This window comes from Macrotis lagotis, chromosome 1 (assembly GCF_037893015.1).
Source record: "Macrotis lagotis isolate mMagLag1 chromosome 1, bilby.v1.9.chrom.fasta, whole genome shotgun sequence".
Lineage (NCBI taxonomy): Eukaryota > Metazoa > Chordata > Mammalia > Peramelemorphia > Peramelidae > Macrotis > Macrotis lagotis.
This window is the reverse complement of record NC_133658.1, coordinates 694,354,322-694,370,130: the sequence shown is the minus strand read 5'-3', so window position 1 is coordinate 694,370,130 and position 15,809 is coordinate 694,354,322. Positions and strand designations below refer to the sequence as shown.

Sequence of the window (15,809 nt, the reverse complement as noted above, 5' to 3'; positions counted from 1 at the left end):
CTAGCTGCCACCTAGCTACCCCCTAGCCTCAGACTCTTAACACTTACTAGTTGTGTGAGTTTAGCCAAGTCATTTACATCCAAGACCATCTCCAGTCATCCTGATTCATATCTGACCACTGGACTCAGATGGCTCCAGAGGAGAAAGTGAGGTTGGTGACTTAGCACAGTACCCCCTCACTCAAATCCAATTCACTTGCTTGCCATAGTTCTCCCTGATGTCATGGTCTTCTTTGAGAATGTTGTAACTGATTGTCCTTGGAGGTGATCCAAAAAAGATAGCCTTTATGTCAAAATTTTCCCCAAAAGACCCCCAAAGTAGAGAGGTCCCAGTAGATCACCCTATTTTAATGAAGCATGAGCACCAAAGTATTAAGCTTTTAAAAGATTTTAAAAAATTGTCTCAGCACTAAGAACTGAAAGCAGCACAGTTCTATGATATGTACTGTAAATATGGAGTTATTTTCTAATTACTGCCTTCTGGAATCTTTAGGTCTGAGTGATGCTCATGAAGTCCTGGTGCTTTCTCTGGTTGCTGGAATGCCAGGTGGCTCTAGCCCAGAGTGTCTGCACAGGAAAAAGAAATGGAGCTAGGAAACCAAAAGCTAAAGGATGGTCAAATAATGTTGAAAAATTCCCTGGTTTTAGTAACAAAGGTAAGTGGGCTTCCTTCATCTATTCTCATTCTGAACTTTGGTGCAAATTACTTCAGAAATCACTTGTGCTTGTTTTCAACTTCACAAAATATTTGAACAAAAGGGGCCTGCTTTTTGGAATGCAGTTTTAAATATGAGAATGACTGTAAGCCAGTGTCACTCCATTCATGAGCCCTTAGTCTCTGTGAAATCAAATCTACCTTCTCTATTCCACCGACCTCTCTCAATGTTTTCTTAAGGATTTCAACAGGCAATTCTGTGTGCAGCCACTGCATCCCGAATTGTGTCAAAATTAGAAATAAGGTCCAGGATAGAAAAGGGATAGGGGCAAAAACATGTAGGGAAAGTATAGTAATAACTAGAGATATAACGGGGGGGTGTGGCTGGAGCATGATCTCCAAGATGCCAAAATTTAAAGGACACTATTAGTACTTAAATTTCTTCAGCAGCATCTAATTAATAATAATAGAAGATTAAAATGAGTGTGTTGGACTTATTATAAGTGAGTACATTCACAAGCAACCACCTCACACCCCATTGGGGGTGGGGGGGCTAGATGAGCTGGAATCAGGAAGACTCATCTTCCTAAGTTCATATCTGGCCCCTCAGACACTTACCAGCTGTGGAACCCTGGGCAAGTCAATTATCCTTGTTTGCCTCAGTTCCTCTTCTGTAAAATGAGCTGGAGAAGATGACAAAAAACTCCAGTATCTTTACCAAAAAACAAAAACAAAAACAAAAACAAATGGGGTCATAAAAGGTCAGACAACTGAAAAATTACTAATAGTTAATCTAATGGAAACATTCGGTACAATTACAAAAATATTTTTACAGTTTCAATTACAATTGAAAAATCAATCCCATGGTAAGGCTTTTTCCCTTTGTATTAAAGCAATTTTCCAGAGGCAGAAAATTTTTCTGTGTCTTAACCCAAAAAGGAAAGTGTATTTGTAAACAGCCATATGAAATATGTTGTTTTTCAGTCACTTTTGACACTTACTTCATAAACCCATTTGGGGATTTCTTGACAAAAATTCTGGAGTGCTTTGCCATTTCCTCCTCCAGTTCATTTTGCACATGAAGAAACTGGAGGCAAACAGGATTAATTAGAAAGTGTCTGAGGCCAAATTTAAACTTAGGAAAATGAGTTTTCTTCTTGACTTAAAGATCAGCATTCAATCTCCCATGCTATCTAACTGCCCCATATGAAAGAGTATCTCACATTTAACAAGACCTGAAACAGCCCTTTGGAATTGACTTTTGAACTTTTTTTAATCAATACATTTTTGTGGTATAGCTAAACAATTATGTTTAATAATTATTCCACAGATAAAGATTGCATCCTAGAAATGGCCTTTTTACTTGATAGTTCTGAAGATGTGGGTAATTATTATCATGAACAACAAAAGAAATTTGTGTTGGAAACAGTGAATAAGATGAAAAGTCTACAACTCACTTCTGGGCATACCCTCCAGTGGAAAATGTCCTTACTGCAGTATAGCAGTACTGTCCTCATGAAGCAGACCTTCCACGGCTGGGAGGGTCCTGAAGACTTCCAGAACCATGTTATATCCATCACACCCACTGGTCCTGGAGCACATATGACTTATGCCATAACTAACTTAACACGACTATATAAGACGGAAAGCAATCCTGGTAGCACCAAGGTTGCAGTGCTCTTTATAGATGGAGTGAAACGTGAAAGAAACACAGATATTTCTGCAGCTTCTAGGAAGGCTAAAAATCAAGGCATTGTCTTCATCATAGTGGGACTATCCAGTGTAACTGAAGAAACAGTCAATACTGCCATACTGTATCACTTTGCCAGAGCCCCTACCTCACAAGTTGTCTTTAGTCTACAGGAGAAAGAAGTTGTGGAGAAGGTTCTTAAAAAAACAGTATGTACCAACCTTATTCTTTTTTCAAATCTCACTGCTCAATATATTTACCAATTAAAATAGCAAAAACAAAAAAGAAAACCTCCAACACAGGGGGTTTTAACATGATGTCCATCAACTTATTTTTATTTTGATAACTATATTTCAATATAATTTCTTATATATTACTTTTTTTAGTAATCCTGTTTTATATTATGCCTTTAAAAACCTTATTCTTGAGGAATATAGGCTTCCCTAAATTGCCAAAATGGTCCATGACATAAAGAAAGTTTATAAATATCTGCACTAATAAAAGTCACCTTGTGATTTCTTAGCATAGTTATATAAATTTTGCTAATTAAATCAACTTTTTAATTAATATTTTGTTGGTGAAAGCTTCAGGTCATTGGTTCCAGATTAGTTTATAACACTAGAGGTCATATACTTAGTTGACCCCCATCTCTTAGGAGAACTTTGTTCAGTCTGGAACTCTATCTGCTTATTTCTTTCAGAGTTTCCATTCATCTGCCATCTCACCCTACAGATGCCTGTGTGATAATGCACTCATGAGATACAAAGCTGATGAGATATTCCTTCAAAGATAAAAACTATGTTAATTTTACCCTATTGCTTGCCAGTTGAGAACAATGTCAGTTATTATTTTAGCAGAAGGCAGAGACCACATTTTTAGTTTTATAATCTTCTTAATAGGGTGCATTTTTCTCTTGTGACCCATTATTTTAAAATTTTTGTTTCATTTTTTTATATTCACAGAAAGAACTAACAGAGGAAAAGGTAAGCATTACTTGTTTATGTAAACTTGGAAAATAGTCATTGTTTATTCACATTTCATTACATGAGAAATTGTGTATACATAATGCTTTGCAAACCTTTAAGCCATTGTATAAATGTTTAGCTTTTCCTATTATTGCAATTTCTCTATATTTTGGTTTTTTGTTGGTATAGTAGAAAAGGCAATTTATTCATTAGGAGTCAGGAGCTTATAGCTCTGTTTCTGCCTATAAACTAATCATAACCTCATGTTAGTTACTTCTATTCTTGTCTTCAATCATCTCATCTGTAAAATGGGGAGAAAGACTTCCAGATTTACAATTCCATTCTACTAAAGCTTCTCCAATTATACCTGCAAAATGGACTGTTTGTGAATTCCAGTCCATATCACCAACTTTCAATGAACATTTCAAACTTGATGTTCTTTAGGCTTCTCATACTCACCATGTCCAAAACAGAGCACATTATCTTTCCCTTTAAACCTACACCTTTCCTAAATTTTCTTCTTCCTTCCACAATATCAGTTTGCAACCTCAGCATTATCCATAATTCATTATTTTCCTGTGTCCTATTTATCTATTCAGTTGCCAGTTCTTGTCACTCCCACATTTTCAACATATCTCAAAACTGATTCTTTCTCTGTGTTCCCTGGAATCTCATTATCTCTTTGCTTTTGTTGTTAGTTAAGCCATATCTAACTCTCCATGACCCTATTTGGGGTTTTCTTGGCAGTGATACTGCAATGATTTGCCACTGCCTTCAGCAACTCATTTTATAGATAAGGAAACTGAGGTAAATAGGCTGAAGTGACTTGCTCAGGGTGACATACTAAGTATTTGAGGCCAGATTTGAACTTGTCTTCCTCAAGCCCCAATAATTTGCCCACTGTGCTCTCACACTTCTCCTCTTTGAGCTATTGATGGTTTTCTAATTGATCTCACTACTTTGTTTCTTCTGTTTCCAATTTTTCCTTCATAATTGCCAAAGTAGTATCCCAAAATATGAATCTGACTGACCATGTCATTCCCTTACTTGATGACTGGCTCCCTGTTTTCTTTAAAATAATAATAACAAACATTTACAAAGAATTTGCCATATAAGCGATTTACAATTTACATTTCCTACCAAGGGATTTACAATTATTCTCTCACTTGATCCTCACAAAAATCTTACCTAATAGGTAAGTATTATTGTTATTTCCATTTTACAGATGAGGAAACTGAGGCAAACAGAAGTAAAGTGATTTGCCTGAGGTCAAGCTAGTAAATTCAAGGCTGAGTTTGAACTTAGGTCTTCCTTATTCCTGCCTTACACAACTACCTATGGGCAGCTAGGTGGAGCAGTGAATATGCTGGCTCTAAAATCAAAAGACTTCTATTCCTGAGTTCAAATCTGACCTCAGACACTCATACACAGGATCTTTGCCAAGGAAAATTCCAAATGGGATCACAAAGAATCAGATACAACTGAAAATGATGGAATGACTTTCTTTCTCCAGGCCTACATTTTACCCTGCACCACCTTGCTACAGATAAAATATAAATATAAAAAACTTCTCATTTAGTATCTAAAGTCCACACCGGACCCAACCTGGCTTTCCAAATCCATTTGGAATCTTAAGTTTCCTTCAAGACTTAGCTTAAGTGTTACCTTCTACATAAAACTTTTCCTGATCATCCTTCCTTTCTTCTAGAACCCTATCTCCAGAAGTGTGCTGATAACAACCAGTTCATGGAAAATATAAGCCAACTTTTTAATTAATATTTTGTTGGTGAAAGCTTCAGGTCATTGGTTCCAGATTAGTTTATTCATTGGCTTAGTTGACCCCCCCATCTCTTAGGAGAACTTTGTTTAGTCTGGAACTCTATCTGCTTATTTCTTTCAGAGTTTCCATTCATCTGCCATCTCACCCTACAGATGCCTGTGTGGTTTTTAGTATTTGTAGCATTTGCCAATTATCAAGTAATAAATGATCATACTAAAAATTTAACCATTGACTCTCTCAAACCAGTATAAACTGTCTCCAGTATACACCTGCTTCTCTCCCCAAATTATCTTGTATTTATTTTGTATATATTCCTAGCTCTATATACATGTCTCTTCTTTACCTTGCAAGTTCCTTTTTTTCTTTTTGCAAGGCAAACGGGGTTAAGTGGCTTGCCCAAGGCCACACAGCTAGGTAATTGTTAAGTGTCTGAGGTCGGATTTGAACCCAGGTACTCCTGACTCCAGGGCCAATGCTTTATCCACTGTGCCACTTAGCTGCCCCCCTTTTTTTCTTTATACCTACATCATCCAGCTCTGAGTCTGGCATGCAGTAGGCAAAAAATAAATGCATATTTATTGGTTATTCTCTTATTGATGACAATTTTTGATCTCTAACAATCAAACCTAGAATAAGGTTACATAGTAAATAAAGGCCTGATCTTATTGTCAGAAACATCTTATATTCATGGTCTACCTCTAACCTAATGACCCTAGAAATAGTCACTAAACCTCTCAATCCTTTCAGGCAGCACTCTTGAAAATAAATGTTTGAGGCAACAGCAGAGGGAGTTTCCACACCAGGCGTACCCAATCCTGATGAAATTGAAGGACCAGATCAAAAAGAAACTTTAAAAAATATTTCCATTATTTTACAAGCTATAATCAAACTTATTTTCTCCTTTAATTTTTAAAATAATTGTTTTCAACATAAATATTGAACTAAACATGTTGTCTAATTAACATGGTGACAGAAAATAGTTCTCTTTTGAAGCAGCCAGTTTACAGACAACTTTCTGAGAGTGACCTTTCTCAATTCATTCTTTTGCTAAACAGAGCTGCAACAAATTAAATTTCTTTTTTTCTTGTAGTTCCTGAAATTTTTAAATGTACTTACTGATTTTCTTCATTAATTCCCTTTAACTTATAGCTAACTTTTTAAAAAGACTTTTCTCTTGTTTACAGATTCTATGTTATTATTGTTCTTTTATTTTCTCCTTACCAATTCCAAATAAATATCCTAATTGACAGTGGATGGGTTTTTTTCAGTGCCTGCAAACCTCTGCATGCTTGTGTGAGAAAGGGGGAAGAGGCTTTCCCTGCCCTGCAGTAAGTAATTTTAACTTTTTGTGTTTTTCATTCTGTTTTTGTGTTGTAAATAAGTCTAATTAAACTAGTTCCTCTTGGATGGTCATTATTAGTAATTAATAGATATTATTACTAGGGAAAAACACTATACAAAGTGAAGGAATACAGAACAATTATCCAAACTAAACATCCAGTTAGGATGGACACATGTTCCCCAGGTAAATTTTTTGCCCTGAATTGAATTACCTACATCAATAAGAATCAAGCAGGTTTGCTGAACCTCCATTTCATTTTTGTACTGTATGGAAAGGACAAAGTTTAGGTGCACTATTACTTTCAGGAAGCTCCACTAATTTGATTTTTGTGAGCATTAAAAAAGGCATTCAGTTGAAATTTATCTCTGAATTGTAAATTATATCTGAGAGGAATATTTAAAATGCTTAGAATAATAACTTTTCAGGTACCTGCAAGCATTTTAGAGTATTATACACTATAGTCACTTCAGAAGAATAATAAACCAGACCCATAATTGATGGGGAAGAAGAGAGCATGGGTGGTTGAGTGGTAGATTGTTCCCCTTCAGGTTCAATTTTCAGGAGTTAAAAGTACCTTGATGAGGCAGCTTGGAGTGGATAGAGTACTAGATTTAGGGCCAAGAAGATATGAATATTGATCGTCACTTAACTTCTCTGTGCCTCTGCTTCTTCATCTGTAAAATGAGATGGGTAAATTCAGTGACTTCTAAGATTCCTTCTAGTTCTTAATCTATAATATGATAATTTTTTGGATTATATTGGATAAAGTACACAACACTTTCAATAATGCCAAGTTATCTCCTGATATAAAAACTTATTGTTTTGACACCAATGTTTCCTTCCTCTACATATTGTATTCCATTGCTTCATCTTGCTGTAAGGGTGACCCTAGGATCCTGAAAGGTAAGTCAACAAAGCCCAAGCCCTGATAAGATCCACCTTTTTTAGAAAGGCTTTGTGGTACAATTCCAGCTACACACTCAACTTCTTTCTAAGCCTAGGTGAGTACAAAAGAGGCTGACTATTGGATGATGAATTCTTGGCCCTGGTTACATGTAATACTTGGATTCTTCTATGAATCTGTGTTCTTATTGATGTGAGTACTCTCTCCAATCCTGCAAATCTCAGCATATCCCATGTAACTTTTATCCATTTTCTTCCAAAAATCCTTCATAGGAATTCTTCCCAGTATTCATGAAGGCCTTCCCAATCTCTTTATAGCAGGTTACCTATATGTGACCTGCTGATCTCCCTTAACTGTAATCACTGATGACATTCTTTACTACCTTTCTCTTGGAATAAGTCCTTGATAGTAATATGTTACAATTTGCTCATTTACATCCTGAACCTCTTCATTATCCTTTGGGTGATCTAAAATTATAATTCCTCAGGTACTATCACATTCTATAACTCCCAATTACATACTATCATTGCAATAACATTGATTTTAAAATGATGGATCTTTCTTTGAGGGAGATATTTGGTATTATTAATAACAAAAAGCAATTTTCCAATGGCAATATAGCTTGTTCTTCCATTCCATTCAGTTCATTAAGTATTCCTAGCATCTGTTCAAGTTCAATGTACTCATGGACCAAGATTATGAACTATCCATCCAACTGTAAACCATAGAATAGGTATTCTTCATCTACTTGGTTTTTTCATTGTGGACAGTTAGGTCACACTTTTTTTAGCTATTATATATCATATTTAGGAAAATGTATCATGTTTTTGTGATTGATAGTCATTCAAATGTTATCTGCAAACAGGAGCATGTAAAGAACCTTACCATTTGTAGGACATGTTTCTATTTGGTCATCGAATTGTACATTCTCCATGATAAAAGCAAACACTTTTGATATATAAAGCTCTCTTCCTCTGTTTTAAGCCTCTCTCCAGGTTAATAATCAGAGGATAATTGATTGAGGTCTTCATTGTTGTTACATTTTTTTCAAAAGCTCACATGATTTTGATACATGAATGAGAAATACCTTTATGATAGAGTAAGGTGAGTACTAGCCCTGGAGTCAAAGAACCTGGTTTCAAATTTCAGCTTTGATGATTGTTACATGTAGGATCTTGGTTAAACTTAACCTCCTTAGGCTTCAGCTTTTTCATCTGTGAAATTAAGGTTTAAGACCAAATGACTTATGTGGTGCCTTCTAATTCTAGTTCCATAATCCTATGATCCTTCAAGGCAGTATTTTGTTTTCCTGAATCATAAGTTTTTTTAATAGTCAACAACAATCAGAACAGCAGACTCATATTCTCTAGACTTCATGACTGCAAAGTTGTGGTCTCAGACTATAGAATACTGATTATGCATGTCTGTCTATTGACTTTTCAAACTTTCATCCCTTGAAGTATATCCTCAAAGCCAGAGCAGATGATTCTTGCAAACATTTTGTAGAAAGGGGAAAGTATAAATATGTAGTAGTTATAGATTTTTTTCTCACTCACCTTTGGTACATAACAGCACCTAAATTTTTTCCTTCACTTTTGGTATTCACTCCCTTTTAATCAGTCCCTTAGCAACCTCAAAATTGGATCAAAAGCAGTCCAATAATGGAAAAGATTTGTCTAGATTTCTTTAACTTTTTTCTCTATCAGTAATAACAGGAACACTGCACTTGAATACTAAAATCACAATCCTTATTATGTCTCATAGGACGTAGAAGGGACTAAAGAAAATAAATATGAAAATGAGATCTGAAACAGGACAGAAGTCATCCATTCTGGAGGCAATACAATTTTGAGGTCATTAAGGTATTGATTTTCAATATAGATAAAAAAAGAAAAGAATACCAATCAAAAAATCACAAATATTATCATAAAAAGTGCTGATTGAGGCAAAATTAATTATTCTTTTTCCTTTTTTACAAAACCTCCATAAGAACCAGTTTTTTCCTGAGAATCATCATATTAAGGGCACCATTGGTGAGGTATGAAAAAAAGAAATAGGTAGGCTTTTACAAGTGAAATTCTTTTGTCTATTTTATGTACTTATTACATAAATTTATTACCTCTCCCTCCCATTTCTCCACCCTAAGTGAAGTATTAAAAATACAAATAAAATCCTCTTAAATATGTATTGCTCAATAAAACAAATCCCCACACTGGCTATGCACAAAAAGGAGGTTCTCATTCTGAATTTTAAATCCATTTCTTTCTAGCAAGAAGAATATAGCATGCTTCTTCAGTCTCAGGACTCATAGCTTAACATTTATCTGAGTTCTAACATTTTTTGAAGCTGTCTTTCTTTATAGAGCTATTGTCTTTAAATTGTTCTCCTAGCTTTGTTCACTTCACTCTGCATCAATTCATAGAGGTCTTCCAAGCCTTTTCTAAAATTGTCCATTTCAGGGTAGCTAGGTGGCACAGTGGATAGAGCACTGGCCCCTGGAGTCAGGAGTACCTGGGTTCAAATCTGGCCTCAGACACTTAATAATTGCCTAGCTGTGTGGCCTTGGGCAAGCCACTTAACCCCACTGCCTTGCCAAAAAAAAAAACAGCCAAATAAATAAAATTATCCATTTCATTATTTCTTATGGCACAAACATATTCTATTACGTTCTCTGAATAGGCGTTCTCTGAATAGGCGGGTACTTCCTTAGTTTCCAGTGTGTAGCTACTATGAAAGCGCTACTATGAATATTTTTATATGTGGGTCATTTTCCTTTGTGTCTGATCTTTTGGGGGTATAGGCCTAGAAATATTATAATTAGGTCAGGGAGTAGAGACATGTTAGTGACTTTAGGGGTATAATTCCAATTCACTTTCCAGAAGAACAGGACCAAATCATAACTCCACTATCTGTGAATCAGTATGCCTGTTTTCTTTTTGTTTCTCCAACATTTGCCAGTTTCCTCTTTTGAAATCTTTGCCAGTCTGATAGGTGTGAAGAGGAATGTCATCATTGTTTTAATTAGCATCTTTCTATTAATTAGTAACTCAGAGCATTTTTCATATGGATATTGCTAGCTTGAATTTCTTCTTTGTAGTCCTGCCTATTCACATCCTTTGACCATTTATCTATTGGTTGTTTATCAGAGAAACTTGCTTCAAAGATTTTTTCTCAGTTATTTCCTTTCCAATCTTAACTACATTAGTCTTATTTGTTCAAAAAAAATTCATTTCCTATAAGCAAAAATGTCCATTTTTATATACTATGGTCATCTTCTATCCCTTGTTAGTCACTAACTCCCACACTTTACAGTTAAGATTACTAATTCCAGTGCACCTAGGTGGTGCAGTGGATAGAGCACCAGTCTTGGAGTCAGGAGTACTTGGGTTCAAATCCAGTCTCAGACACTTAATAACTACCTAGCTATGTGGCCTTGGGCAAGTCACTTAACCCCACTGCCTTGAAAAATCTATAAAAAAGATTACTAATTCTATATTTCCCTCCATTCTATCTTTCTCCATTTACATTTATCTCTTTCCTTTTCTCTTATTCCTCCTCACCAAAATTTTACTACTTTTCTCCTTTGTCTTTTCTTTTAAAAATTTAACTTTCAGTTTATTTTCACTTATACTTTCCCTTCCCTTTTATCAGTCCCTTCTTCCCTTATCTTTCCCTTTCCCAGTCCCTGTAGATTTAGATTTTTAAATCCAAGTGGGAATGTATTTTATTCCCTCACTGAGCTAAATCTATTGAATAGAATTTCCCCCCACATTCACATTCTCCCTTCATTCTCTCTAAAATTTTAAATCATTGTGCCTCTTCCCTTGGTGTTATTCAGCACTCTAATATTATTAATCAGGTATCATCAATCACAGTTCAATTATTTAATTGCTTGACAAGCTCCTATTGTTATCAAGATATCATCATAGATCGAGGGATAGGGTACTCAGGTGCAGTACACTTTTGGACACAGTCAGGATGAAAGGAGAGAGAGAATAGAATAAATGAGAGTGAGGAGGAATAGAGTGGAGGTACAGCTAGTAATAGCAACTGAGGGAAAAATATTGAAGCAACTTTTCTGGTGGATTTATGATAAAGAAAGCAACTCACCCCAGAGACAGAGTCATTGAAATCTGAACACAGACTAAAGTACATTTTTTTTTCCTCTCTCTCTATTCTTGAGGTTTCCCATCTTCGGGGGGGGGGGGGTTATGTTTATTCTTATGTTTACTCTTATAACATTCAATTTACATCAATGTATGGCATAGAAACAATGTTAAGACGGTCAGACAGCCTTGGGGAGGAGGGAAGGAGGGGAAATTGTAGAATTCAGAGCCTTGCAAAAAATTATAGGTATGTGTTACTATTGTATATAATTGTAAAACAAATAAAATGTTAAAATCAAAAAAAGAAAAAAAAGGTTGTCTATGCAGTCCAGACCTTGCCTTTGCAGAGATTTTAGGGTTTTTCCCTCCTTTATGTCCAAGTTCTGACTTAACAGTGGATTGTTCCCAACCCAGTCTTGTCTTTTACCCCGGTGTTTTCAGGGTTCAGACTTTGTTTAGGGTTGGGATCCTCCCTGCTGACTTGCTATCTAGCTGCCAGGACCTCTATTATTACTAAGCTGTCAAGACCTGGATTGCTGTGCCTAAAAGCCCTCCACTGGTTTTCCCCACTCTCCTGCCTCCTGGACTTGACTTGCCCTTTCCCCCCTTCACAGAAGATCCTCCACGATGTCTACAGTTGAAAACTTCTTTAAATCTTCTCTTTTTCTTGGTGGGATCTGTAGTGTGAATGTCAGAGTAGAGACTTCATTTATCTTTGGTAGGGAAAGGCTCTGGGAGCATGTTAGCTTTGTCATTTTGGTTCTGACCCCAATCCTTTCTTCAACCACACAATTATCTATCGAGAATTTCACTTTAGATGAGATAGTGAAATCTCTCTCTCTCTCTCTGTCTCTGTCTCTGTCTCTGTCTGTCTGTCTGTCTGTCTGTCTGTCTCTCTCTCTCTCTCTATATATATATATATATATAAAATATATAATAGATAGATAGATAGATAGATAGATAGATAGATAGATAGATAGATATAGATATCACTCCCAGGGGAGATCATTTTATTCTATTTTGCCGAGTAAACTCTTATCAGTGTAACTTTTCTGATTTCTTTTTTGTTTGAATAAATGATTTTGGGAAATTATTCCTTATTCCTTACATCTTCCACCAATGCCACCCCCACCCCCACATAGATCCAGTGATACTGTCCTCCTTGGTGTTATTCAAATAAGACACTCCATCTTACAGCTCCAAGCATTTGTATTGGCAATTTACTTCTTGTTTTATCGTATATAATAACTTATTTGTACATAATTGTTGGTATATTGTCTACCCCATTAGACTGTGAGTTCCTTGGGGGTAGGAACTCTCTTTTGCTCTTTTTTATGTCCTTAACATTTACCAGTGACATAATAAGTGCGTAATAAATGTTTATTTAGTAAACTGACTTTTAGTAAATGAAACAAAAACCCATCTCTTATGCCAATACAATGCCAACAGTTCTCTGTAACTAAAATTCAAGGAATTGACAATTTCTGAAAAAGCAAAATTGTTATCAAAAGGGCAATGCAAAGGTGCTTAGTGGCTTTGCTAATTTAATGCTTTAATATACCTGCCTCTATAGGCACTCCCTACAATGATTCAGGTTGCAACATGTTCAAACTTTCTTATTTTATGTGAATCTTATCTGTGTAAATCCTCTCACAGATTCCACCCAATGCATTTAGAGAATCCTTCCTCTCAGTCTCTTGAAACTAACTGGGTACCAATGGAACACATGATCTAGCTGTCTGTTATCTTTTGTTCTTGCAATTTATCTAACTGTACTTTTTCCATTCACAAATTTCTTTGATGTTGCTTTTTCACTAGTAATACATTGCAAAGACCTGATTCCTGTCACTGCTAAAGCCAAAATTTACATTCCCCAAGGCTCCAAAGATATCTCAGAGTAGTCCCTAGGTCTCCGTGGTTCAAGTTTGTTCTATCTGACGGGTTGCTCCAATAGGATGCTTGCATCATCTGTCACTGTGGTGCTTTAGTCCCTGGAGCCCCATGCTGGGAAAATGGAGCCAGCAGTCCGACAGGCTTCCAACCACACTTCAGGAAAACAAGAAGAGCTAACAAGTGCCAATGATTAGAACAACTACCAAGACTAAGAGAAAACATTCTCTACTAAAAAAAGAAAAGATAGGCTCTAAATTGAGATCCAGGAGAACACAAAACAGAGGCCAATCTAAGACCAGTTTCTCAAGAATACCATTGTCTAAGAGACTGAGACAAAGGCAAAATGCCTGGGGACAGAACAGAGATTTCAAGCTAGGAAGCTTTTGTACAGCAATCAGGAATGCTAGGAAAAATGATATAGCTTGCATACGTTCCCTGCCTCTTCCTTACTGTGAGCCAAGAAATGAGCTGAGTTGCCTTTCAGAAATTGTTCATTGCTTTTAATGATTCCCAAGTTTTTCTCTGAAACAAAAACCCATCTTTTTAATGCTAATAGTCTTCCAATTGTACTATTCAGTAACAAATCATGAAGTACTACACTCTCCAAAAAACAAAACAATCACCCACCATCAAGGCATTTTATCTTTTAGTGGAGAGAACAGACAAAAGGCTAAAAAAAAACAGACAAAAACACAGTTTTGAAAGCTACAGGTTGACTTTAGTATTTAAAAAAAACAAGCTGTACATAATAGAAATTTGAAGTTTAATGTGTAATTCTCTACTGGTCATACTCTGGATCTGCTATGCCCTCTTCTGTCAGATATGTCTTCTGACAGTCCTTACTGCAAATTAGCATTAACTATGTGGCTTTGTATATACCTTATGTAGACTCTCAGAATCCCACAAACAGCTCCCTTACAAATGCTGGTTGCACAAAAATGATAGGCAACAAATAGCAAAAAAACACATCCAAACTAATAGCCAACAGAAGTCAGAGAAATTATAAAGCTAAGAATATGTCAGACAATAGAGAAATGTGGAAAAAAAACACATTTCTCTTGCCATGTTCCATTGCAAAAATTGTGTACTTAGACAAGAAAGACAAAATTGTCTACTTAGTAGATAACAATAAAACAAACTGAAACTCAAAAAATAATTAATATACCAGACAAAACACAAAATGACTGAGCTCTTCTATTGGAACAAGATATTTCAACTCAACTCAGAGAGCAAGTCCAGGTCTGCCCCAGAGAAATTCTCTTAAGTTTCTAGTGGGTATACACATTCAAGACACTCTCTCCTCTATAACTTCTTTCTGGTGTCTCTCTCTCCCTTCCAAGACCTCTCCTTAAAGAGATTCTGTACTCTGTCTCTCTCTCTATCTCTCTGTCTCAGTCTCTCCCTCAACTGAAAACCAAAAGACCAAAAAAGTCTTTTCTCTCTCATGGTCTCATCAACTCTGCTCTTCCTACTAGCATGGTTAAGTTATTCTCTATCAGTGAGAAAATTCTTAAACAAATCGCCTGGAGCCCAGATTTACAAATGAATAAATGAATGAATGCTATTGAACTCATTTGATTTCCAATAAAAGAACTTATTTTTAAATACCTTATCTTTCAGATTTTTTGAACATTTGACTACACTTTTCCTAGTCTGATAATGAAATTTTACGTAGTCTATGAAAAATTTATGTAATATTTAAACATATTACAAAAACATAATTTATTTTTTAACCAGGGAAACTAATATGATGATATGAAAGGACAGGTAGATTAATATGTTACTGATACTGACATTATAATAACCTTCCCCACACTAATCAGTCTATAGTGATCTTAAATGTCAATTAATTGTTAAGGCCTTTGAGAATTCCTCAGGGTGTTTACAATCCCAGTAAAGAGAATGCTCATTGAAGTATTTCTTCTGGTTCAAATGTGAACCTCCAGCTGCTAAATAAGTGAATACTGATTTTTCTCAGAGAAAAATATTTCATTATCTCATCAAAAACCATTTTTATGACCTTTTATGTGGATAATGGAGGGAAGGAAAAGGTGTTCAAGATGCATCAAAAGGGATGAAATTTAGCATAACTTTTAAGCTTTTTAGCACAGCTTCTCAAATAGTTTTCAAAAATTAATGGGCCTCCATTTATATTATGTGCTAGGTTTTAGAGTCAATCCCAGTCTTTCTCTAGGCTATTTCTCATACCTTCTTATAAGGCTAAGGAAATGATTTCCTCCACATTGCCCTGTGAATGAAGGCTTCTACATATTATTACAAGCATGAGGTCTAGTGAAGAAGTATTCAGTAGACTTTATTTTTTTCATTTTTGCAAGACAATTTATTGTTAAGTGAATTAATATTTGGACCCTAGCTTAGTTTCATGAGTCTAGCAGTAAATGATTTAATTCAAAGTACCATATTTCCCCAAGTATAATGCTCCCACGAATAAGACTTTAATTTTGGGGCCAGGAA

At 35.6% G+C, this 15,809-nt stretch overlaps 1 protein-coding gene across 1 annotated transcript in view; it reads left to right on the top strand.

Moving 5' to 3' along the window:
• The first annotated feature begins 501 nt into the window (after positions 1-501).
• The window catches only part of LOC141506250 (uncharacterized), a 64,477-nt gene continuing 49,169 nt past the window's right edge, over positions 502-15,809 (top strand). Inside the window, exons 1-4 of the mRNA XM_074212831.1 lie at positions 502-655; positions 1,985-2,553; positions 3,307-3,327; positions 6,358-6,414. Of these exons, the coding sequence (XP_074068932.1) occupies positions 502-655; positions 1,985-2,553; positions 3,307-3,327; positions 6,358-6,414 (801 nt within the window). The remainder of the gene's footprint in view (positions 656-1,984; positions 2,554-3,306; positions 3,328-6,357; positions 6,415-15,809) is intronic.